This window comes from Mustela nivalis, assembly GCF_964662115.1.
Source record: "Mustela nivalis genome assembly, chromosome: 2".
In the NCBI taxonomy this organism is placed as follows: domain Eukaryota; kingdom Metazoa; phylum Chordata; class Mammalia; order Carnivora; family Mustelidae; genus Mustela; species Mustela nivalis.
In genome coordinates this window covers 72944254-72967293 of record NC_139021.1, presented here as the reverse complement: position 1 = coordinate 72967293, position 23040 = coordinate 72944254, and the positions used below count along the sequence as shown (strand labels likewise).

Below are 23040 nucleotides of genomic sequence, written 5' to 3'. Positions count from 1 at the left end.
TCTGAACTTTAAAATGTAATCAACGTTATTTCTTGGCACTGTTAAGTTTTCCATGTACTGAAACTATCTCCTAAGTCTCAAAAACAGGTCAACTTTAAATGATTATTGAAATATTCTATTAAATAGGTCAGAACTTAATTTTAAAACATACTATTTTGTTGAAAAACATGATTTCAAATTTAGCATTTGAAGAATTCTCATTAACATTTTTTTTCCTTCTTAGGGGCCACTGTATTTTGTGTTGCTCCAAATGCAGTATTTCCATTTGAATTCTATAATGAAGAGTATTTAGAGCAAAGGGACATTTATCTGACTCAATGCCAACAGCAGCTCCAACAGTTTATTACCACATATGGACCTGGGACAGCTCTTTTCACTAGCGATGAATAGCCAATCTGAGGGTATTTTCTTCATATTTAAGCAGTAGAAAAGTGTGATTTTGAAGTAATGCTTCAGGTAATATTATGTATAATAATACATTAGAACACTATCCTAAATGTATGAAATATGGTCTCAATATGAAAAACTTATAAACCAAGCAATGTAAAAAAATCACTTTTATGTAATTCCCTCTACTTGTCACAAGATGGCAACAACACTTTAAAAGAAAATATTTACTTACAAGTCCTTTTAAACCATTTGTCATGCACCCATGAACTGGACAACAGCAATTTCTATAAACAGAAGCCTCAAATTTAAGATTTCATACTGTATTATACACTGTTATGTCCATTCTATCATTTTGGAAGCCCTAATTATGGAATAAGGGAAAGCTTGGATATTCCCCATTTTTTAAGCCAGGTTAAATGAAAAAGTAATTTAAATCAAATCAAAGGGCAAGAATTGGCTCTTTAAACCTAAATTGGTTACAGGAAAGGTACCAAAAGGCAAAGAAACCAATCTGCAAACCCTTTGTTTTTGGAGGGAGATCTACTTTGAAAGGTGGGGCAAGGGTGGGCTGGGGAGAGTAAGACCAAGAAAATATGCTTAACTTGTAAAATCCCCAAATCCTTTTCATTTTTCAAAGTTAAGAGAAATTATAAAATTTATAAAATATATATATATAATAAATAAATCTTACTCAAAGGAAAATGTCATTACAAAATTGCCAAAATTTCACCCAGATACTACTATGCTGATTCTTTAGAAACTGGTACCTCATGGAGCTTTTTAACCATAAAGATGGGACAGTTTCTCTATGGACCTTTGAAAATCAATCATTCAAAAATAGTGCATATACACTAGTCACAGATACTCCTGTTTAGAAAGCAAAGCTAGTTTTCAAAAACAATTTACATATTGAAGTTCTGTAATTCTAGTTAAGACTTTATTTTGTGGCGTCTTTGTTGCTATACAGGTTTTGTACTGTTTGACTTGCCATATTGAAATTGTTAACTTGGATAAAGGCAGATCATTATAGACTGTGGGACTCAAAAGGGGAAAAGCAAGATTTACCTAAACCTCCAGTTAGGAATTTTAGAATTTTTCTTGAAACTTCTATTTACTTATTTGAGAACAAGCATAAAAGGGGCATGAGAGGGAGAAGCAGACTCCCCGCTTTGTAGAGAGCCCAATGTGGGACTCAATCTCAGGACCCTGAAATCATGATCTTAGCCATAGGCAGACACTTAGCCAACTGAGCCACCCAGGCAGCCCCTAGTTTTAGAATTCTTGTAAATCCTTAAGTACTGGACAGACTGGAGAGTCGTCCAATCACTATTTCCCTTAATGTAACATTATTTGTTCTAGTAATAGATCAGAATTTTTTTTTCAGAGCAATTGATTTAAAAAAAATTTTTATTAATAAGATTTACTCATGAGCGAGAATGAAAGAAGGGGAGCAGAGGGAGAGGAGAGCCTAAGCATACTCCATGCTCAGTGCAGAGCCTGACGCTGGGTTTTATCTCACAACCTGAGAAGAAACCAAGAGTCAGATGCCCAACTAACTGTACTACCTAGGTACCCCAGGGTTACTTTTTTATTCAAAAGTAAAAACAAAGAATAAGATTTAAATTTTAAACAAATTCCATAGATCATAAGACGACTCCAAAATACTTGTTTTTTAGGTATAATAGCAGGTTCTGGGGGTAAACCTTATGGCTATCTAGTTTGCTGAAATCCCCTAAGGCAAGAAAGGGCAGGAGAACTGAAGGTACTAGAATGTCTCCCTGGGTGACTGGCTTCTCAAAGGGAATCATCCACAAGTGAGCTAGTTATTGACAAGAGCACAGTATCCTTAAAGAATGTTAAAAACAAGTCTGACTAATGATTTTGAAAATGGAGTGGTTTAGAAATATTTAAAAGATAACAGGCATTACTGACCAGCAGTTACAAATATTCAAAAGATGTATTTTTCTACATCATTTATTGTAAGGTGATCAATTTTAAATAAAATACTAATTTTATTATCTGTTTCAATTCATGTCTTCTTGACCAATTCTTCATTTTTCCTTCCAACTGCATGCCTCTAGAAAAAAATCAGAAACCAATAGTGAAAATCATTCCATAGTCAAGAATCAAAAAGAAACCATACTTCTCACATACGCAGGCAATTTTAACAGGAAATGGCGCTAGCCCACTGGAGTTTCAGATACTTTTGATTATTAATAGCTGTGATTACTTGACAAATCATAATTACTTACTTGAGGCAATGAATTTTAACCATGACAGTTTTGGACTTGAATATTCATCTGCAGCTACCTATATGCTGAAAAGAACAGTTCACCCATTTTAATTAAAAATTGCATTATACTTGTGTAATTCACCTAAACAATATAGGTTACTGGCATCTCAGTCTTAAAATTATTTCTTCAAAGAAACCCTCAGCTGGGTAAACGGCAAAAAGTAATTTAAGTCATCATTGTGCCAGTTATAATTTAAACCCATGTCAAAAATGTATTAAACATAAAAAAGCACACGATTAACACTAAATTTGGTACCTCATTATGTGCAGTTGTGCTCCTAGTGGTTTTATCACAGCCATCCTGTGAGCAATTTCTGGAAAACATCAGGATGACCTTCATTCATCTTCACCTCACAGGCTCTGCTGCACCTTGAAATTAAAGTATTTTGAGTTCTCATTTGTACTTGCATATGTTTGTTTGGCATCTAATATGTAAAAATGGTCCAATAAAAATTTTTCCTTATCAGGAATCATAAGTGCAGTAATATTTGCAACCTTCCTGACTCCCAACTAACTTCTTAATAAAAACCACATTATTTTTCCATATACTGGAAAAATTTTCTGTTTAACACACCTCTAATGAGCAAAGTATTTTGTTTAATTCTTTTTTTGATAGTCAAAACAGATAAACCCCAAATTTAAATCTCTATAATGATTTGAGCATTTTAGTATTTTTGACTGTTTGGGTCCTAATAATTCTATAAATGATCTTTCCAAGCTGGAAATGGGTTTATTAGCATGAATAGGAAAAATGGTGGATACATATGATAGTTCTTTATTGTGGCAGTATCGATTTTAAGACATGATGGTCCTAATGAGTACCTGGCCATTGCTTTTCTGTCTCAGAGCTTGACAAGGATGAGATATGAATCAGGTTAAAGGTTACATATATAAAAACAAGTGTGCAGACCTCCAACCAAAGCATCACAATGGCAAATCTAATACAGTTTTACAGCAGATAAATTATGTTGGCATCATTATTGGACAGTCTTGTGGAATTAAGTCCCAGGTTGCCTGAAAGCACACTTCAGCAGTGCAAAGGGAATGTCCAGGACCACAGATCATATCCCACAGCACCCCAGGAGGATAAATCACTGAACCAGACAGCTACTGGAAATGATTTATGAAGACACACCAAATGCTGGACCTTGCAAAACAATTTATCATTTTCAAGTCTGGAAATAATTTCACATAATCAATATTAGGAACACAAACTATTAGTTATGAATAATTCCAACTGGAAAATTTCAGTGTAATGAGATTCATGAAAACTACTGACAACTACATGCATAATCCCATCTGTGTAGCGTCTAAGAATGTTTAGAGATAAACATATCTGGAATGAAACTATCTGTCCCACTCAGCTCAAAAAAGGGGAGAGCGACAAAAAGCCCAGATAAAAGGCGTCTCAGAATGGCAGGCAGGAGAATGGGACGGGAAAGAAATGAGATGCTACTGTATTGGTAAAATCACATTAATCGTTTGATACCCTCTGTATTTATTATGCTTCAGGAATTACCTACATTATCAATATTTTTACCAAACATTAGACTGAAAAATTTTTAAAAATCCCAATATTTATCAATAAAAATTGGATTCAAGCCCCTTAGGCCTCAAAATAATGACTAATACCCAATATAAACGATTTTGCAGCCATCACAGTTGCCTTGTTGTCAGCAACGTATTTGGAGAGGGAACAACAAAACCACAGGATTTTACCAAGTCTCGTCGATGAAGTATTCATTAATAACTTGTTTTTGAACAGGCATTATTTTTCCAGTCTCCTAGCGGCTGACCTTGTTTCTTCCCTCTTAGGTCCAGAAATACAAATCTCTATACAAACGCAAACATCTAAGGGTAGAGCAGGCATTTATGGCCTGTGGGGCGAGGGCGGGGATCTATACAGTACGTGTTGTTCTCCAACTTCAATACCACGTCTCTGGCGTTATCTAGAAAAGCAGACTCACAAATGCGACTACTTAACTGTACTAAATCCCTACCAGAACTGTTCCTAAACTGTTAACAATTTTAAATGCCAATCACAAAGTATAGTTAAGTAAAGGTTGTCCTAACTTCCTGGAGCTAATCCCTTCCCGATTTTACAAAATGCTCCCTTACTAGGGGTAAATACGCAGCCCATTTAGCGGACCTTAAAACTGTCTAGGCCGCACACAAGTCTTTGCAGGAGATACTACAAAAGTGCTCCGGAGAAGGGCCGGGAGGGGCACTAAACCTACCCGCCATACCCTCCACCCACCTCGGAACGACCTGAATCTGAGGAGACGCCTTATTAATTCTTGAGGTTAGAACAGTTGAAGCCAGGGTTACTAAAAGAGAAGGGTCAGGTTAAGAGTCGCGTCTGGTTACTCAAAACATGCGAGAGCCAACGACTGGGAAGCAAGCTCCAGCCGCGTCCACTTAGCAGGGAGGAGTCCGCCTCCCGGGCCAACCATTCCGCTGAGCTCCGGCAAGGGTCGGAAGCCCTGGGCGCGGGCACCCAAGGTCAGAAGGCCTGAGGTAAGTAAGCATGGCTTCCGGCACGGAATCAGGTTCCCGGCAGGAACAGGAGGAACTAAAACCGCGAGGACTCCCACCTCGAAGAGCCCTGCGACTGGCCCTCAGACGCTGCCACCCGGCCTGCTTGGCCGAAGGGACCTCACACACCCTCATCCTTCGGTGGCCGCGCGGAAAAGAAAGCACAGCTTCTTCCGCCGGCCCTTCGGCACTCCTGGCCCCGCCTCTTCCGGTGTTGGCCCCGCCCCTGCTTGGGGGGTCTGCGGGGGCGTTCGCCGGGCAGCGGAGCCCCAGCTGAGAGCTGGGGCGGGTGGTTGGTTTTGCGGCCCCAGCATCTGGCCAGACGTGTGGCAGAGCCGAGAGGTCTGGCATCTCCGCCTGCAGTGAAGTGCCACAATGTAAGTTCATACTGGGGGGACTTTTGGAACTCCGTAGAGGCTTTCAGGGCTTACGAGGACTTCACGTAGAGCGATTTCACTGAGCATGCAAATGTTTAATCTCCCAGTTCATAATGGGCCGAAGAGAGCGGAAAATGCTCCAAAAAGGAAGGGTCTCCCATTCCTAGTACAATATATTTGCTTAGTCTCCTACTCTCACACCTAGTTCGGTGCGTAAAAAACTGGTGGTATTGGATATCCCAATTTAGAGTAAGATCGATCTCTCTCTCATTTTCTCCCTGGAAATAAATAAAATCTTTAACAACAATAGCAAAGAAAGATAATATATTTATCACCCCCAAACATTTTCTCATGCTTCTTTATAATGTCTCTTTCATGCCCTCCAAACCCCTCCTGCAAAACCCATCCCCAAACAACCATGACTTTCTTTCTCTCACTATACATCAGTTCGCATTTTTCTATAATTTGCTTAAATGCAATCGTATACTATGTACTCTTATTTTTAGAGGAGGGGGAGGGGCAGAGAGACAGAGAGGGAATTTTAATAAATTAAAATTTATTTTAATTAGTTATTTGAGAGTGAGGAAGAGTTGGGGGAAAAGGGGCAGAGGGAGAGGGAGAGAGAGAATCTCAAGCAGTTTCCCTGTGAATCATGGAGCCCAAGGTGTGTGTGTGGGGCCGCTGGATCCCATAACCTGGAGATCATGACCTGAGACAATAGGGAGAGTTCAGATGCTTAACTGATTAAGACGCCCAGGTGCCCCAGTATGTACTCTTTTTTTGTTGGCTTCTTTCATTTAGCATAATTATTTTGGAACTCATCCATGCTATTGTATGTAACAACACTTAATTCCCTTTTTAGTGCTGAATAATTTTCCTGTATTCAGATATACCGCTATTTGTTTATCCATAGACCCATTGATGGACATTTGGATGTTTCAGTGTTTGGCTATTACAAATAAAGCTGCTATGAATATTCATATAAGATTTTGTATGGACATGTGCTTTTATTTCTCTTGGGAAATACCTAGGAGTAGAAATACCTAGGAGTAGAAATACCTAGGAGTTGCATTTTGTGATAGGTGTGTGTTTAATGTTGTAAGAAACTGCCAAACTGTTTTCCAGAGTTCTTGTATTTTTCACACTGAGCAGGGAGCCTGGTGCAGGGCTTGGTCCCAGGCCCCCGGGGATCACGACCTGAGCCGAATGCACATACTTAATAACTGAGCCACCCAGCAGCCCCTTAATTTTTTTCTTATAGGGATTTGGCTTTGGCTGTTATGTCTAAGAAACTTTACCTAAGTCAAACTTCTGGAAAGTCCTCTCCCCCTTCCCCCAACCAGAGACGAGCTCAGTTATTCCTCATGAGAATAAATATGCCCTTCTCAGGACACAGATCAGTCTACCAGGCTTATCAAATGACTGTTCCTATCCAAGATTCAGAGCTATGTCTATGTAAATTACGTCATGAATTTTGACCCAATAAGCCCCCTTGACTCTTGATTTTGGCTCAAGTCATGATCTCACGGTTGTCAGATTGAATCCTACAGTGGGCTCCGTTCTTAGCGGGGCATCTGCCTGAAATTATCTTCTTTTGCCCCTCCCCCTACAGGCTCGCGCGCTCTCTCTCTCTCTCTCAAATAAATAATATTAAAAAAAAAAAAAACCTTATCCAATCCAGACTTTTAAAAACCTCATAAATATTCTGCTGCTGTTGCCCTCCCCTTTCTAAGATGCTATCAAGACTGTCAAGGCAGTAGTCTCCCTTACTTCTCTTATCCCTCGCTCCTTACAAGTTTTTGTGATAAGCAATGAACTTGACTTTGTTCTCTTTTTTTTTTTTTTAAGATTTTATTTATTCATTTGACAGAGAGCACAAGCGGGGGAGCAGCAGGCAGAGGGAGAAGCCAGCTCCCCACTGAGCAGGGAGCTCCATCCCCCCGACACTAGGATCATGATCTGAGCCAAAGGCAGTCGCTTAACCAACTGAGCCACCTAGGAGCCCAGACTTGACTTTGCTCTACCAACAGTTTATTTTGGCAGTCTTTTCAAAGAGTCAGCAGTCATAACAGTCAAAAATAAATATACAGAAAGAAAAGGAAGAGAAAAGAAAGGAAAGGAAAGAAAAGATGTCTCCAAAAGCATCGGTAGACTAATAGAGTATCCATCTATATCTACATTGTGTCATTGTGTGTGTGTGTGTGTGTGTGTGTTTTAAAGAACCTAAACATCCAGAGACTGGTAAAATAAATTACAATACATCCAGACAGTGGAATGGAAATCCTACTTTTGTCTGGCAAACTTATTTACCCTCTTTTCCAGCCCATTTCTCCTCTTTCCCCTCCCCCCCATTCTTAGGGGGAAACTTATTAAGTCAGAACCCTTTAAGAGACCACAAAGAGAAACTACAAAGTAATTAAAACAGGAAAATTTAACATAAAGAATTAACTGTAGGGACGCCTGGCTGGCTTAGTCGAAGAGTGTTTGATTCTTGATCTCATGGTCATGAGTTTGAGCCCATGTTGCATGTGGAGGTTACTTAAAGGAGTAAATAACTAACTTAAAAAAAAAAGAATTATCTATTAAGGGATTATAGGGATTATCTATTAAGAGAAAAAGAAAATTTTAAAGAATGTGGAAATAAGATATTAAAGCTGCTACTCTCTAAGTTGAGATAGCCTAGCAAGGAACAGATTTGGTGTTCCCAAGCCCACTCCAGATTTTGTGGCTAAGTGAATGGTAGAGAAGTAAGGTGCCCTCTGGATGGCTGGGGAAAGCTACCCACAGGAAGGTGCTATGTGGTGCTGGCCACAGTGTCCTGTAAGAACCTGTTGAGGGTGGGGTTATGGACATTGAGGGGGGTGTGTGCTTTGGTGAGTGCTGTGGGGTGTGTGGACCTGGCGATTCACGGATCTGTACCCCTGCGGATAAAAATATATGTTTATAAAAAATAAAAAATAAAAAAAAAATACCTGAATTGCATTATTTAAAAAAAAAAAAAAAAAAAGAACCTGTTGAAAGGAGCAAACCAGAAACAGGAAGAGAAGCTCCTCCTGCAATCTCCCTTCAGTACTCATTGTTGACAAACCTTAACATTACTTGTTTGGCAAAAGGGAAATGTTTATATGGTTCAGGTCCACTAACACAGAGTAGTAATATGGGGTAGATCTGGAGATGAAAGCAAATTGGTAACGGAACATTTTTTCTTCTCCATTGAACAAAGAGAAGCCAGCAGCTGGGAAATCACCATCCAATGGGCACCCCTCTATGCATTAGTGCCCACTTTCTCCATCTGTGATGTTGCTCCCCAATGTGTCCCTCCTTCTAAAAGCTCTTGGTTCTCTCCTCCTCAAGGATGCTCCTTCAAGTATCTTCTCTCTTCTGTGTCATCTCTCTCTCTCACCAATGGACCATTCCAGCAGCATATAAACATGTTCCAGTCTCTTTATACTGTTCATTTATTAATTTTTGGTTGCCTCTTATCTATTCCTACTTCTTTTGATAAAAGCACGTACTGGTATTGCTGCAGTTTACATTTCTACCTCATCTCACCTCCAAACTAACACTTAACATGTTTTCCTACTTCACCGTCTCCCGCACTGAGGGTGGGAGCAGGTAATGAACCTAGACCTGACTTTTGACCTTTCATTTTCTTCTCTCTCTCTCTCTCTTTTTTAAAGGTTTTATTTATTTATTTGACAGGGAGAGAGATCACAAGTTTGCAGAGAGGCGGTGGGGGGGGGGGGGCAGGCTCCCTGCTGAGCAGAGAGCCCAATGTGCTCAATTCTACCCAGCCACCCAGGTGCACTTTGTTCTCTTTTTCTATTGAAGCCTTTATATATGTTCTTCCTTTCTAATGGAAATTTAGTTTAAGTCATTTCTTGAGATTACTTTTCCTCTGCAAAACTTAAAGTTTAGTCCTTTAAACTTTACTCTTAATAGTAAAGGGATTTGAGGGATTTAGAATTCCCCTTTTTCTTCCAAGTCTATCACCTTCAAAGGGACTTAAGAAAATTAATGTAGAGGGATGCCTGGATGGCTCAGTTAGTTAAGCATCTGCCTTCGGCTCAGGCCATAATCCTGGGGTCCTGGGGTCCTGGGGTCCTGGGATTGAGCCCTACATCGGGATCCTTGCTCAGCAGAGAGCCTGCTTCTCTCTCTCCCTCTGCTGCACCCCTCTTTGTATTCTTTCTCTCTGTCAAATAAATAAAATCTTAAGAAAAAAAGTCAGTGTAGAGACAGGGTTGCCAGGTGACCTTGATTAATGTGAATAACTTGGGGTACCTGGATGTCACAGTCGGTTAAGCCCTCTTTCTCAGCTTCGATCTTGATCTTAGGGTTGTTGAGTTCAAGCCGCACGTTGGACTGCACACACGAAAAACAATGTGAATAAATTCCCATCATGCTTAAAAAATAGCCACATGCATATCTCGTCAATTGATTTTTGACAAAGATGCTAACACCAGTCAGTGGGGAAAAGACAATCTTTTCAACAAGTGATAGGAGAAAACAGTATCTATACACAAAATAATTAATTTCTTAAATTAACTCAAAATAGATCAAAGACCTAAGTATAAGAGCTAAAATTATAAAACTTTTTGAAGAAAATGGGAATAGTTTCATCAGTTTGGATTTGGGAATAATTTCTTGGTTATGACACCAAAAACATAAACAACAAAAGGACAAATAGAGAAGTTGGACTTCACCAAAATAAAAAACTTTAATGCATTAAAATACATTGTCACGAGAATGAAAAGATAATTCACAGAATGGGAAAAAAATGGTTGCAAAGCATATATCTGATAAGGGGTAGATATCCAGAATATATGGAGAACTCCTAAACTCAACAGTGAAAAAACCAAGCAACTCCGTGCAAAAATGGGCAAAGGACATTAATTGACATTTCTCCAAAGAAAATACACAAGCTGCCAATAATCACATGAAAAAGATGCTCAATCTAACTAGCTATTCAGAAAATGCAAATCAAAGCTGTAATGAGATATTCACACCCATTAGGATGGCTAATACAAAACAACAGAGGCACCTGGGTGGCTCAGATGGTTAAGCATCTGCCTTCAGCTCAGGTCATGATCCCAGGGTCATGGGTTGGAGTCCCTCACTGGGCACCCTGCTCAGCAGGAAGCTTGCTTCTCCCTCTCCCACTCCTCCTGATTGTGCTTTCTCTCTCTCTGTCAAATAAATAAAATTAAAAACAAAAACAAAATAACAAACATTGGTAAGGATATGGGGAAATTGGAACCCTTGTATCATTCCTGGTGCATTGCTCCTGAGAATGTAAAATAGTGCAGCCACTGGAGAAAACAATATGGGGGTTCCTCAAAAAAGTCAAACAGAATTACCCTGTGATCCAGCAATTCCACTTCAGGGTATTTACCCCCCCAAAATTGAAAACAGAGACTCAAACACTTATACACCAATGTTCATGGCATTATTCATGATAGCCAAAAGGTAGAAACAACCCAAATCCATCTATGGATGAACGAACAGACAAAATGTGGTATATAAAAGCAACTGTTGACAATGCATGCCTCTAGAAAGTGAAACTTGGGGCTTGTGGGAAAGTGGTATTTTAATTTTTTATTGTGTACCATTCTCTACTGTTCGGATTTTTACTGTGCGTATGCAATTTTATAATTAAGCTTAAAAAATAATTATCAAAATAGTACATTTTTGCTTCCAACTGCGTAAATAGACCATTTCTAAAATCTGTCCCTTCAGCTCATCATCACTCCTTCCTTCACCCTTAACCTGCATTATGAAAAGTGTTGGGTATTCTCCAGCTATGAGCACATCCCTGGGGTTTGCTGGTCTCCAAGTAGTGAACTGAGTTAATGTTGCCAGTTTGCAGATACAACTGAAACCACTTCAAGGGAAAAGAGTTATGGTTTAAATCTGATATAGCAATTTACCAAAAGTAACTTTTTAAAAAAGAGCCACTGATTAGAAAGTATAACCAGGATTACCTTAGAAAGTTTACATTTTGTAGATGGACATATGTGTGGATTCAGGGAATATAGGATATTATTTTCTCTTAAGCTGTCAGAATCTATAGTCTGTACTTTACACATGTAAATCTCATTAGTAAATTAATACATTTGCCCTTCAGTCCTTTTTCATATTAGTGAATGATTTGGAGAACCTCCTAGTTCCCCTAGATGTTTGCAGCAGAAAATGAAGTTGGAACTGGAAGGAAGTTGGCTGTAATAACCACATGCTTGTGCTCTCCCTTGCTCGATAGTAAGCATGTCAAAATAGAGTCAATGCAAGAGAAATGTAAATGACCCTAGTCATAAATGCATGACTTTTATATATAAGATCCTTTTACCTCAGGCAAGATTATTTTTAAACATAATATTGACATTGAGATAATCATAGCATTTATACCTCTTGTCAAGGTTAAAGTTCCAAATCTGTGAAAAATACATTAAATTGTCAGAAAATAAGGCACTGATCTGAATGAAAGTTGATTCTTAAACACTTGGAAGTACATGAACTTTACTGAGATAATTTTGGTGAAAATTACCTAAATTACTTATGATTTCTGCCCGGATCTAAAATAATGAGTGGCTTTAATTGTCAATGTGAGACACTGGGGTTTTCATTTTCTGCTGAAAAATTTAACTTTCATGTAAAGAGTAAGCCTTGCAAACAACTACTTAAATCCTTTGACAAATTCTAAATGTAATGGAATGTTATTGGAATTATTCAAGATGACCAATGGGACTTGAGGGAAAGTCCGACAGGAGACTTCAGGGAAAGTTTTCTTCTTTGATGGAAAGACACAAATGGGAAGAAATACTCTTCTTCCCCTAGATATCATCTGTGAAAGAATTCTTGGCATTGCTGCAGCCATCTTGTTAAATGAGGGAAGCTTGCTAGAAATGGCGAAGTAGAAAGGAGAAAAAAATCAGGCAACTTGAAGACATCAAATAGTCACCAAATTAACAAGCCAGGGTTGGGGGCACTCCAGTTCAGGCTTCTTGTTTCGTGAAATAATACACTTTTCTTACCGTTTAAAGAAATTATTTAAGAACCATTACATAGAGAGTTGTGAATGTGAAAGTAATTGAAAAATTCAAACTAAGGTTAAATTATGTTGTTATTCGTACCTTAGTAATGATTTAATGCAAATGATAATTAATAACCCATAAATTTAAACATAGCATAGATTCTGAATGTTTCTTCAACAGTGTTTCGTGCATACGCACGAGAGTTTCTCTATGTATGCTTGTATTTTGGTAAACAAGATCTAAGAAAAAACAAAACACCTAAGCCTGATTTGTAGCTGTTGCAGCTTTCTGTGGTGTCAATATTCCCATCAAGGCTGATTTCAAGATGCTAACTATTTAGCAACAGGTTTATGTAATACCTGAATACTTGAATAATTAACAGCTGGTTCTCACAGGATACTATTCCCAAGAAGCTAAATTGGTGGGTTGAAGGAATGAAGGAGGAATACATCTTTTTTTTTTTTTTTAAAGATTTTATTTATTTATTTGACAGAGAGAGATCACAGTAGGCAGAGAGGCAGGCAGAGAGAGAAGGAAGGGAAGCAGGGCCCCTGCTGAGCAGAGAGCCTGATGCGGGACTCGATCCCAGGACCCTGAGATCATGACCTGAGCTGAAGGCAGCGGCTTAACCCACTGAGCCACCCAGGCGCCCCAGGAATACATCTTGATACTTAATATAGTCACATTGGTTTTCAAAGGATAGTACCATATCCCTGTCAAAACTTTTTTCAGAATTTAAACTTTTTTGCCAATCTGATAAATCTGGAATGGTATTTATTGTTATTTTAATTTGCATTTGCTGTGAGGTTGAAGAGATAACTTTATATATATTTTGTTTTTTCCTTAATTTTTTGTATGTTTTTTAATCATTTGGGTTTTCACTTCTGTTAAGCCCTAGCCTTCATCCAGTTGTTTATTGGAGTATTTGTAACTTTTAAAATTGACATATGGGATTTCTTTATATATTCTGGATACTAATCTTTTGTCAATTAACAGTTACCTGCATGGCAAATAACTTTTCCCAGTCCTTATCATTATATTTATGGTGTTTTATGAGGTTTGGAAGTCTGTATTCTTCTCTCTGCTTACCAGCAGCTCCCTAATACCAAACACCTCTGCATTCCTATGGAGAATTTCTGGCTATCTTGAAATCCAAATTCTTTAATGTGCCTTTGAAGGCTCTTCTTGATTTGCAAATTGGGAATGATAATACTCATTCCTATGATTTTTATGAGATGAAATAAGAACATATGGGAAGTATTCATACCATACCCCTTCCCTGTGCTCCACCTTACCCTCCCTCCCACTTTCCCTTTTTCTTCTTTCCTCGCTCTTTCTTTCTTTAAAGATTTTATTTATTTGACAGAGATCACAAGTAGGCAGAGAGGCAGGCAGAGAGAGAGAGGAAGGGAAGCAGGCTCCCCGCCCAGCAGAGAGCCCTGTGCGGGGCTTGATCCGAGGACCCTGGGATCATGACCTGAGCTGAAGGCAGAGGCTTTAACACACTGAGCCACCCAGGCGGCCCTGCTCGCTCGCTTGCTTGCTTGCTTGCTCTCCCTCCCTCCCTCTCTTCCTTCCTTAAAATTTTACTTATTTATTTGAGAGAAGGGAGAGCACGAATTGGGGGAGAGGAAGAGGAAGAAGCAGACACCCTGCCGAGAGGGAGCCTGCCCTGGGGCTCCATCCCAGAACCTGGGATCATGATGAACTGAAGGCAGGCACTTAACTGAGCCACCCAGGTTCACCCCCCCACCCCGAAAACAACATATTCTTGCTTTTCCCTATGCCTGGATTACTCTTCTTGTCCCTCGTTGCCGCCTTCCTCTTGTTGTTGTTGTTGTTCTTCTTCTTCTTCTTTTCTTCTTCTTCTTCTTCTTCCTCTTCTTCTTCTTCTTCTCCTTCTTCTTCAAGTAGAGCCATTGCAGCTTGAACTCATGAACCCAAGATCAAGATCTGAGCTGAGATCAAGAGTTGGGCACTTAACCAATTGAGTTACCCAGATGTCCCCCTTTTGCCTTCTCAGAAAAGTCTTCCTTTATCTCTTAAGACTGGGTCAGATATGCATAGCAGACACTCTTGCTGTCTCTGTAGCCACCCCAGCTCTCTTCCCAGATAATTGAGACCCTGATTTTATTTGTGTTTTGTGCCTTGCCTTAGGGCTAAGCCTCCTATGGTAGATGCTGGAGAATGTGTCACTTGATAGCTATTTGCATTTCTGTATTTAAGAGGCTAAAAAGCTAAGTATTATGTATTTTAAGACTCTCTTGCAGCTGACAGCTCTCTTGATTCTGACTGTGACTGCTCATCAAATGCATTAATATAAGACCTGAATTCTAAATCAAGTTATGTGATGAGAAAAGCAGGCCACAAGCCATCTAAGCCATCTAAGCTGACAGCACATGTCAGCTGCATGTATTTTGCTGACATACATGCAGCAAAAGCAGTGTGCTTCTAGAGTCAGCCACTGTAGGGGTAATTTCCTGTTTGGCTGGCAGAGTTCAGAACTTTTTTTTTTTTTTTAAAGATTTTATTTATCAGAGGGAGAGAGGGGGAGAGAGCGAGCACAGGCAGACAGAATGGCAGGCAGAGGCAGAGGGAGAAGCAAGCTCCCTGCTGAGCAAGGAGCCCGATGTGGGACTCGATCCCAGGATGCTGGGATCATGAGCTGGGATCATGACCTGAGCCGAAGGCAGCTGCTTAACCAACTGAGCCACCCAGGCGTCCCAAGCCGGCAGAGTTCAGATCATTGCAGAAGTATCAGCTGCCTTGGCAGCCCAGGTCTGTGGAATGATTTTAGAAATTGTTCCTATGAATTAAGCCCGAGTTTGTTTCATCTCAATGACTCTGTAAGTCACTAATGCTCTAAAATATGTTTCTTTCTTTTCTTTTTTTTTTTTTTTTTAAGATTTATTTATTTATTTGAGAGAGCAAGAGAGTGAGCAGGGGACAGGCAGAGGAGGGAGGGAGAGAATTCCAAGCAGACTCTGCTGAGGGCAGAGCTGGACGTGGGGCTGGATCCCAAGATCCTGAGATTGTGACCTGAGCCAAAACCAAGAGTTGGATACTTAATGGACTGAGCCACCCAAGCACCCCATTCTTAATCTTACTATTCATTTTTATTTTTTAGAGAGAGAGTGCACGTTTGTGCATGGGGGATGGGGCAGAGAGAAAGGGAGAAAGAATCCTAAGCGGGCTCTATGATCAGCATGGAGCCTGATGTGGACTGGCTCTCAAGACCGTGAGATGATGACCTGAAAACTGACTGAGCTACCCAGTGTCCTGCATCTTTCTTTTTAAACTAGTTGGGTTCAACATAACCCAGACTGATAACACCTTATACCTGGGGTGACCTTGTGTCTCAGTTCTGGCCAGTGAGAAATAAGTAGAAGGCTTGGCCCCTGGTGATGTTACAAAGCCACCTTACCAGTCCTGGACTGCCTACCTATGGATTTCTTTTACATGAGAGAATAAAGTCCCAATTTATTTAAGCCCCTGAGGTTGGATCTTTTTTATTAGCAGCTTAATGCAATTCCTAACTGATATAGTTAACAATGGACAGTGTGTACTGTAGTGGTAAAAAATATTAGCATAGTAATAATAGAGTATTATATTGTTAGTATAGTATTAAAAAACAGGCAGAGGACTTGAATAGACATTTTTCCAAAGAAGACATCTAAGTGGCAAATAGACACATGAAAAAATGCTCAACATCACTGAACAGCAGGGAAATTCAAATCAAAACCACAATATCACCTTACACTGGTCAGAATAGATAGAACCTAAAACACAAGAAATGTTGGTGAGGATGTGGAGAAAAAGGAACTCTCGTGCAGCATGAAAGGGAATGCAAATATGGGAGTTCCTCAAAAAATTAGAAATAATACCATATGATCCATTAATTCTACTACTGGGTATTTATCCAAGGAAAGTCCAAAAACCTGCACCCCATGTTTATTGCACCATTATTTACAATAGCCAAAATACGGAAGCAATGCAAGTGTCCCATCCACAGATGCATGGATAAAGAAGATGTGGTATATATTTACAATGGGGTATTACTCATCCATAAAAAAGAACAAGATCTTGCCCTTTGCAACCCCAGAGGGTATAGTGCTAAGTGAAATAAATCAGACAGAAAGACAAGTACCATATGACTTTAGTCATATGTAGCATTTAAGAAACAAAACAAATGACCAAAGGAAAAACAGACAAACAAACAAAAACAGACTTGAATTCAGAGAACAAACAGGTGGTTGCCAGAGTGGAGGTGGGTGGGGGTTGAGTGAAATAGAGAAAGGGGATTAAGGGAACATTTAATGATGAACACTGAGAAATGTTTAAATTTGCTGAATCATTATGATGTATACCTGAAACTCATGTAACACTGTATGTTAGTTATACTTCAATAAAAAAACTATGAAAAAATGTTTGTGGACCAACTTATGATTTATGAATAAAGACACTGAAGCATGATTTAGCAGTGTGTGTGTGTTTGTGTGTGTGTGTGTGTAATGGAAAGTGTAAAAGAAAAAGTGGTAGAGTATGGGCAATAATATAGAATAATATAGGTAGGGGGTTTCATAGGCAAAGTTAGAGTGTTAGAGACCTTTAGATAATAGAGAATCTTTAAAGGGATTTCAGCAGGTGTGTTACATCCTCAGGTTTGCATTTTTTTTTTTAAAGATTTTATTTATTTATTTGACAGAGAGAAATCACAAGTAGGCAGAGAGGCAGGCAAAGAGAGAGAGGAGGAAGCAGGCTCCCTGCTGAGCAGAGAGCCCGATGCGGGACTCGATCCCAGGACCCTGAGATCATGACCTGAGCCGAAGGCAGCGGCTTAACCACCGAGCCACCCAGGCGCCCCAGGTTTGCATTTTTGATAGGTTACTTGGGTATGGCTGAAACTACAGGTAACACTGCATGTTAAATCTACAAATTGCAGGGTAAAAGATGAATACTTGGAGTAATTTTGTTTTGTTTTGTTTTGTTTTTTTCTTCCCAAGATTTTATTTATTTATTTGACAGACAGAGATTACAAGTAGGCAGAGAGGCAGGCAGAGAGAGTGAGAGGAAGCAGGCTCCTCACTGAGCAGAGAGCCCGATGTGGGACTGGATCCCAGGACCCTAAGATCATGACCTGAGCCAAAGGCAGAGGCTTAACCCAAGGAGCTACCCAGGCACCCTTGGAGTAATTATTCTTACATTTGTGAATATAAGAGTATCTTTAGGGGAATCCTTTAATATACAGTTAATAAATCGGAGTGTATACACTTAAAATATTGAGAGATATCACCAAACTATATTTAAAAGGGCTTACACTCCAACAGTATGACAGTCCTCATTTCCTTATCCTCCCCAATAATGGGTATTTCAAATTTGTACCATTCTTCCCCCCCACCCACCCACCGCCACCTCTGCTCCATTTAATATTACCAGGGAGAGGGGAAGAAAGGCATGAGGATAAAAACTAGAGATTTATTTTAATCAAAAACATACATTCTTGGGGTGCCTGGGTGGCTCAGTTGGTTGGGTGTCTGCCTTTGGCTCAGATAATTATCCCAGAGTCCTAGGATTGAGTCCCTCATTGGACTCCCTTCTCAGTGGGGAGCCTGCTTCTCCCTCTCTCAGCCCCTCCACTCATGTGCTCTCTCTCTCTCTCTGAAATAAATAAGTAAATTCCTAAACAAACAAAACAAAACATTCTTAAGCATTAGGGCCTGGTTAAAATAAATTAACTCCAGTATGCCAGAAAAATTAATCATCACTTACCTTCTGAGTCCAGTTAACCATTTTCCCACAGTTTATTGAGACATAATTGACATATAACATTGTCTAAGGTGTACAACATAATGGTTTGATATGTATGTGTTGTGAAATATCACAGTAAGTCCAGTTAACATCCAACTCACATATTTACAAGGTTTTTTTAATCTTTTTTTTTTAAAGATTTTATTTATTTATTTGACAGACAGAGATCACAAGTAGGCAGAGAGGCAGGCAGAGAGAGAGAGAGAGGAAGGGAAGGGGGCTCCCTTTCGAGCAGAGAGCCCAATGCGAGGCTTGATCCCAGTACCCTGGAATCATGACCTGAGCTGAAGGCAGAGGCTTTAACCCACTGAACCACCCAGGCGCCCCACAATTTTTTTTTTCTTGTGATGAGAACTTTTAAGATCTACTTTCTTAGCACCTTTTAGTTATGTAATACACTTTTGTTAACTATAGTTATCACGCTGTCTTACATCCCCAGGACTTATTGGTCTTACAACGGGATAGTCTATATCATCCTGATAGGTGAAATATGTTGTTTCATTGCTTTTTAAATTTATATTTCTTAATCATATGTGAGTTTGTCTTTTTATAATGATATTGGCTGTTTTCTTGCTATGAACTTATATGATTTGCAGAAGTTTCTACTGAGTTGCTGGATTTTTTAACTTATGAGAGCTAATTTTATTTTTTTTAGATTTTATTTATCAACTTTTGTGAGAGAATGAGAAAGAGAGTGAGCAGGCAAACACATGATCACAAGCAGGGGAAGGGGCAGAGGGAGAAGCAGACTCCCAACTGAGCAAGGAGCCTGATCCAGGACCCTGGGATCATGACCTTTACCAAGGGCAGAAGGTTAAGGATTGAGCCACAGGCACCGAGAGGGGATTTTATATAAAGCAAATTACTACTATAACTATCTTATATGTTGTGTCCTCCTAGTATCCCCCCTACCCCGGTTTACTTTTTGTCTATTTGTCTTGTTTATGATTTTTGTTTTGTTTCATTAATCTATTTTTATATAGTCAAAATTACCCATCTTTTCCTTTATGGCTTTTTGGGGTTTATTTTGTTTTGTTTTATTTGTACATGTGTCATGCTTCACCCTGCCATCTTTAACCCTCCATCTAATTGAGCTAACCAGCCAGGGAAGACATTCTCTGGCTTCTCTGCTGTCTATATGCATTTCCTCAATAATTATATTCTATCCACTTTATGAGCTGAGGGGAACAGGAGGAAAAGGCAAGGGAAATTTGTTGAAGGCAAACACTAAGCCAAATGCTTACTACAGTGAGAGACCTAAAGCAAAGAAGGGTTTTTCCAGCAGGACTGGGGGTAGGACACTGGAATTCCTGGACCATCCAGGCAAGCAGCCTAGAGCAGATAAGAAGCAGACTCTCCAAGCTTGAGTCTGAATCCTGGCTCTAGCTGGGCATCCCTGGGTAAGCTTCCCATACTCTCTGAATTTTCCTAATCCATTTGCAGAGGTCCATGAATGTCCTCCGTGTCATCACAGTCCCTTGTGGAGGTGTGTTCTAAACTATCATGTCAAAAAAGCCCACACAACTGAACAATTATGTTGTAAATTATCAATGCAGATAGTTAATCTAAATGATTAAGTGGGTTAATGTCCACATGAGGACTTGAGTGTGAAGAAAATTATGTGGCTCTATGTCCTGTATTCAATGTCATCTTGTTCTGGAATACCTGCTCTGGAAGAGGAAAAATATCTGATAAGCAGGCAGTTAAATATTCAGTCAAGTAAAAGCTGACTCTATGGAGCTGTTTTCTCTGATCAGTGGGCTTCTTATCTGCCCTTTTCCCTCAGTCCCTGTCTTAGCTTCAAGGAGAAATTATGTATCTGAAGGAGGTAGAGGGAGAGACTGCAGGCTCCCATACCTTTCTGCCCTCTGGGTCTAGACCTGATGGACATAGTGTGCCTGCTATACTGGTGTCATGCTGGTGTTACTGCTGGGGCCCTGAGTTGGCTTACAGCCTCCCATTTTGAGGCCCCCTACTCTGCCATCTCCGGATTCCTGGCATCCTTGCTTCTGCACCTCCAGTATGCCAGCTACCCTCCGGATCCTCGCTCAGCCAGTGCCTCTCACCACCTTCGGCATGGGTGAGGCTTTGGGTGCTCTTGTCCAGGGGCCTGTGGCCTCCCAGGCTTTGCCTAGAGAAGTGTGACAAGGCCAGCCTTTGTCACCATATCCTTGCTGCCCCATGTTTCCCAACTCTATGCACAGTGGATGGCAGTGGAAAATTATGTCTGCACAGCTGCCTTTCTTCCTGTCTGCCCCTTGGCCTGACTCTCCCCCCTATTACCATTTAGTGCAAAACTCTCTTGAGAGGCCTCCAATCTTGGCTGTTAATAACAGAGGGCAACTTTTGGAATTTCAGATTTTTATTTTGTCTTTCAACAAAGTTTGAAATTTAGGTCTATTATCTTACTAGGGATTCTGAGTCAGTTTTGTGACTTCAAAGGCGAGCAATGACTTTATTCTAGGAATCTCCCTTTAACCGGAGGTCCTTAATTCAGTGGATAGGGGAGGCTGCACACCACTAAATCAGTTTCATATTTAAAAATATATGTCCCCTGGGGCACCTGGGGGGCTCAATCGGTTAAGCATCTGCCTTCAGCTCAGGTCATGATCCCAGGGTCCTGGGATGGGAACCCCACATTGGGCTCTGCTCAGTGGGGAGTCTGTGTCTCCCTCACACTCTCCCTCTGTGCTACCTCTCAAATAAATAAATAAATAAATAAATAAATAAATAAATAAAATCTTTAAATACATATATACATGTGTATATGTATGATCCCTTCCTCTTGTTGGTAAACTACTTCATGCCCCAAGGAACTTTGTTCACACAGTTGTCCCCCAACTCACCTCTTGTTAGGAAGTGGGATTTAGGTTTTTATCTAGAATCTATTTCTTTTTCCACCTCTTCTGGCCTCCCCATTCCTCACTTCCTCAAATTTGACTTAAGGGTGGATCTTGAGTAACCCGCTCTCTCACCTCTCACCATTTTTGCGGGAAGCTCTGCTTCCTTTCACCAAGGGAAGAGAGACCACTAATGTAATGAGCGTGTATCCCTAGAGTGGCCATAAGTCTGGGTGCGGCTTGCATGGGTTGGGGGCAGGGGGAGAGAACAGCAGTTACTATTGGTGGACCATGGAGAAAGAGAAAAAAAATTTCTGTCTTGAGCCCTGCCATTCCCATCACCACTACCAGTCTAGACATTGTCCAGCTTCAGGCATTGGCTGTCTGGCCAGAGAGGGAAATAGAACCACTAGGGTCTAGTCCTTCCTGATGTGGCTGCTCTTTGGACCATGCAGGCTGGGTGTGGCTCAGCACCAGCAGCTTTTTTTCTTGTTCTGGTCTTGTTCTGGTGTCAGCTCTGCTGAAGGCAGTCTCTCCAGTGTGTTCCAAAATAACACTCTCAGAGTCCGATTGCCTCCATGGTGGACCTGGTCTCCTCTTTCTGAAAGGAGGATTTGGAAATAGCTTCCTACTTCCCACCTTTCTTCCTTCTCCTGACTCCCCTGTTTCTGCCATTGCACACCACCTTTTCCACTTCCTTATGGCCTACGTTTCAAGATAACTCCAATATAGGGGCATATAATCAGCAAGAAGTACAGACATGCCCCACACAAAGGAGAAACAAACTTGCACAGGCCTTTAAAAAAATACAGCATAATTAAAAAAAAATACTGATCCACATGATATACACACCTACATAAAGCATTAAGATGCTTTCAAATAGCACACATTTAAGATTTTTAAATTGAGTGATTTCAGAACTTACTGGAAAATAAGAATGTTTAAAATCAATTGTTATTTAGACCTCACATTGACCATAAAGATGGAGACAAGTGATTTAAGTCCACCTCCAGAGCTCCCCATGGACATACTTTTTGGTTCTGAGAAGGCAGGAATGCATGAGTTTCTTCAGGAACATTCACAGGCACAGGAAATGACTATTGACATAATCTTTAAGCCTAATAGTTAAGATTATTCTTCAGTTTATAATTTAAAAGCTTCTGACAGCTGAATGCTATGATACAATTCATAATGAAAGAGTTTGAATGATTGAGGTATATTTCACTGAGCGGGTTTCTCTTATGAGTTGAAACTAAGACTTGTATAAACATAGGAAGGGAAACCCTTCCCGGGTTTATGTAGTTAGGCAAGAATACTTAATGTCCCACATTCCCAACTGTGCTGCAGTACCATTTGTGCTGTACTTAAAGTTTATAGAAGGCAAATCTATAGGATTTAAGGGGCATTTTTTTCCCAATAAACAATCTTATCCTGCTACCAGTATGTAACAGAAATACATATTAATTTCTTTGAGATATACAATTTGATATTTCCTTAGTGTTCCTTTTAAAAATGGGAATCTTATCTTTTGGATATTTTTAAAGTTACAAGAAGAACAAAAACAAAACTAAAAAAAAACAAAAGTGAACCTTGGAGAAAGAGAACAATAGTACACTAACAGTTGTAAGTCATTTGGGAAACTGTAGATAATCACATCCTCCAGCAATGTTTTAAAAAAAGAGAATTTGGGGTACCTGGGTGGTGCAGTGGGTTAAGTGTCCAACTCTTGGTTTCAGGTTCAGGTCATGATCCCAGGATCCTGGTAC

At 40.0% G+C, this 23040-nt stretch overlaps 2 protein-coding genes and 1 long non-coding RNA gene across 7 annotated transcripts in view; 2 read left to right on the top strand and 1 right to left on the bottom strand.

Moving 5' to 3' along the window:
- Positions 1-2350, top strand: part of MCMDC2 (minichromosome maintenance domain containing 2) — a 34633-nt gene extending 32283 nt beyond the window's left edge. For both annotated transcript variants that reach the window (XM_082719122.1, XM_082719121.1), the window contains exon 15: positions 224-2350. In XM_082719122.1, the coding sequence (XP_082575248.1) occupies positions 224-390 (167 nt within the window). In that variant the 3' untranslated portion in view covers positions 391-2350. The remainder of the gene's footprint in view (positions 1-223) is intronic.
- On the bottom strand, positions 2041-5593 carry LOC309858853 (uncharacterized protein). 4 transcript variants are annotated; one of them, XR_014308374.1, is made up of 5 exons: positions 5278-5593; positions 4941-5010; positions 2940-3052; positions 2643-2707; positions 2329-2467 (listed from the first exon to the last, which is right to left on the bottom strand). XR_014308374.1 is itself a non-coding variant. In XM_082719171.1 (4 exons), exons 1-3 carry the CDS (start codon positions 5567-5569, stop codon positions 2974-2976), a joined length of 441 nt encoding a protein of 146 aa, XP_082575297.1. In that variant the 5' UTR covers positions 5570-5593; the 3' UTR covers positions 2041-2467; positions 2940-2973. The 4 variants fall into 4 exon arrangements, 1 of the variants encoding a protein (XP_082575297.1); XM_082719171.1 differs by lacking the exon at positions 2643-2707 and having other exon boundaries at positions 2041-2467; XR_014308375.1 differs by lacking the exon at positions 4941-5010 and having other exon boundaries at positions 5278-5414.
- LOC309858857 lies at positions 5424-7881 on the top strand. The gene is made up of 2 exons (XR_014308383.1): positions 5424-5595; positions 7444-7881. It is a non-coding gene; the product is annotated as an uncharacterized lncRNA (long non-coding RNA).
- The last annotated feature ends 15159 nt before the right edge of the window (positions 7882-23040 follow it).

What these genes read in the sequence shown, in the direction of transcription:
- LOC309858853 (XM_082719171.1), bottom strand. Translation starts at nt 5,569, where the DNA reads ATGCCAGACCTCTCGGCTCTGCCACACGTCTGGCCAGATGCTGGGGCC. An exon ending in CAGTCGCAGGGCTCTTCGAG is followed by an intron (nt 5,011 to 5,277) that starts GTGGGAGTCCTC and finishes CTTCTCTTTTAG; the next exon opens with TAACCCTGGCTTCAACTGTT. An exon ending in CAGATTCAGGTCGTTCCGAG is followed by an intron (nt 3,053 to 4,940) that starts GTGGGTGGAGGG and finishes TTTAATTTCAAG; the next exon opens with GTGCAGCAGAGCCTGTGAGG.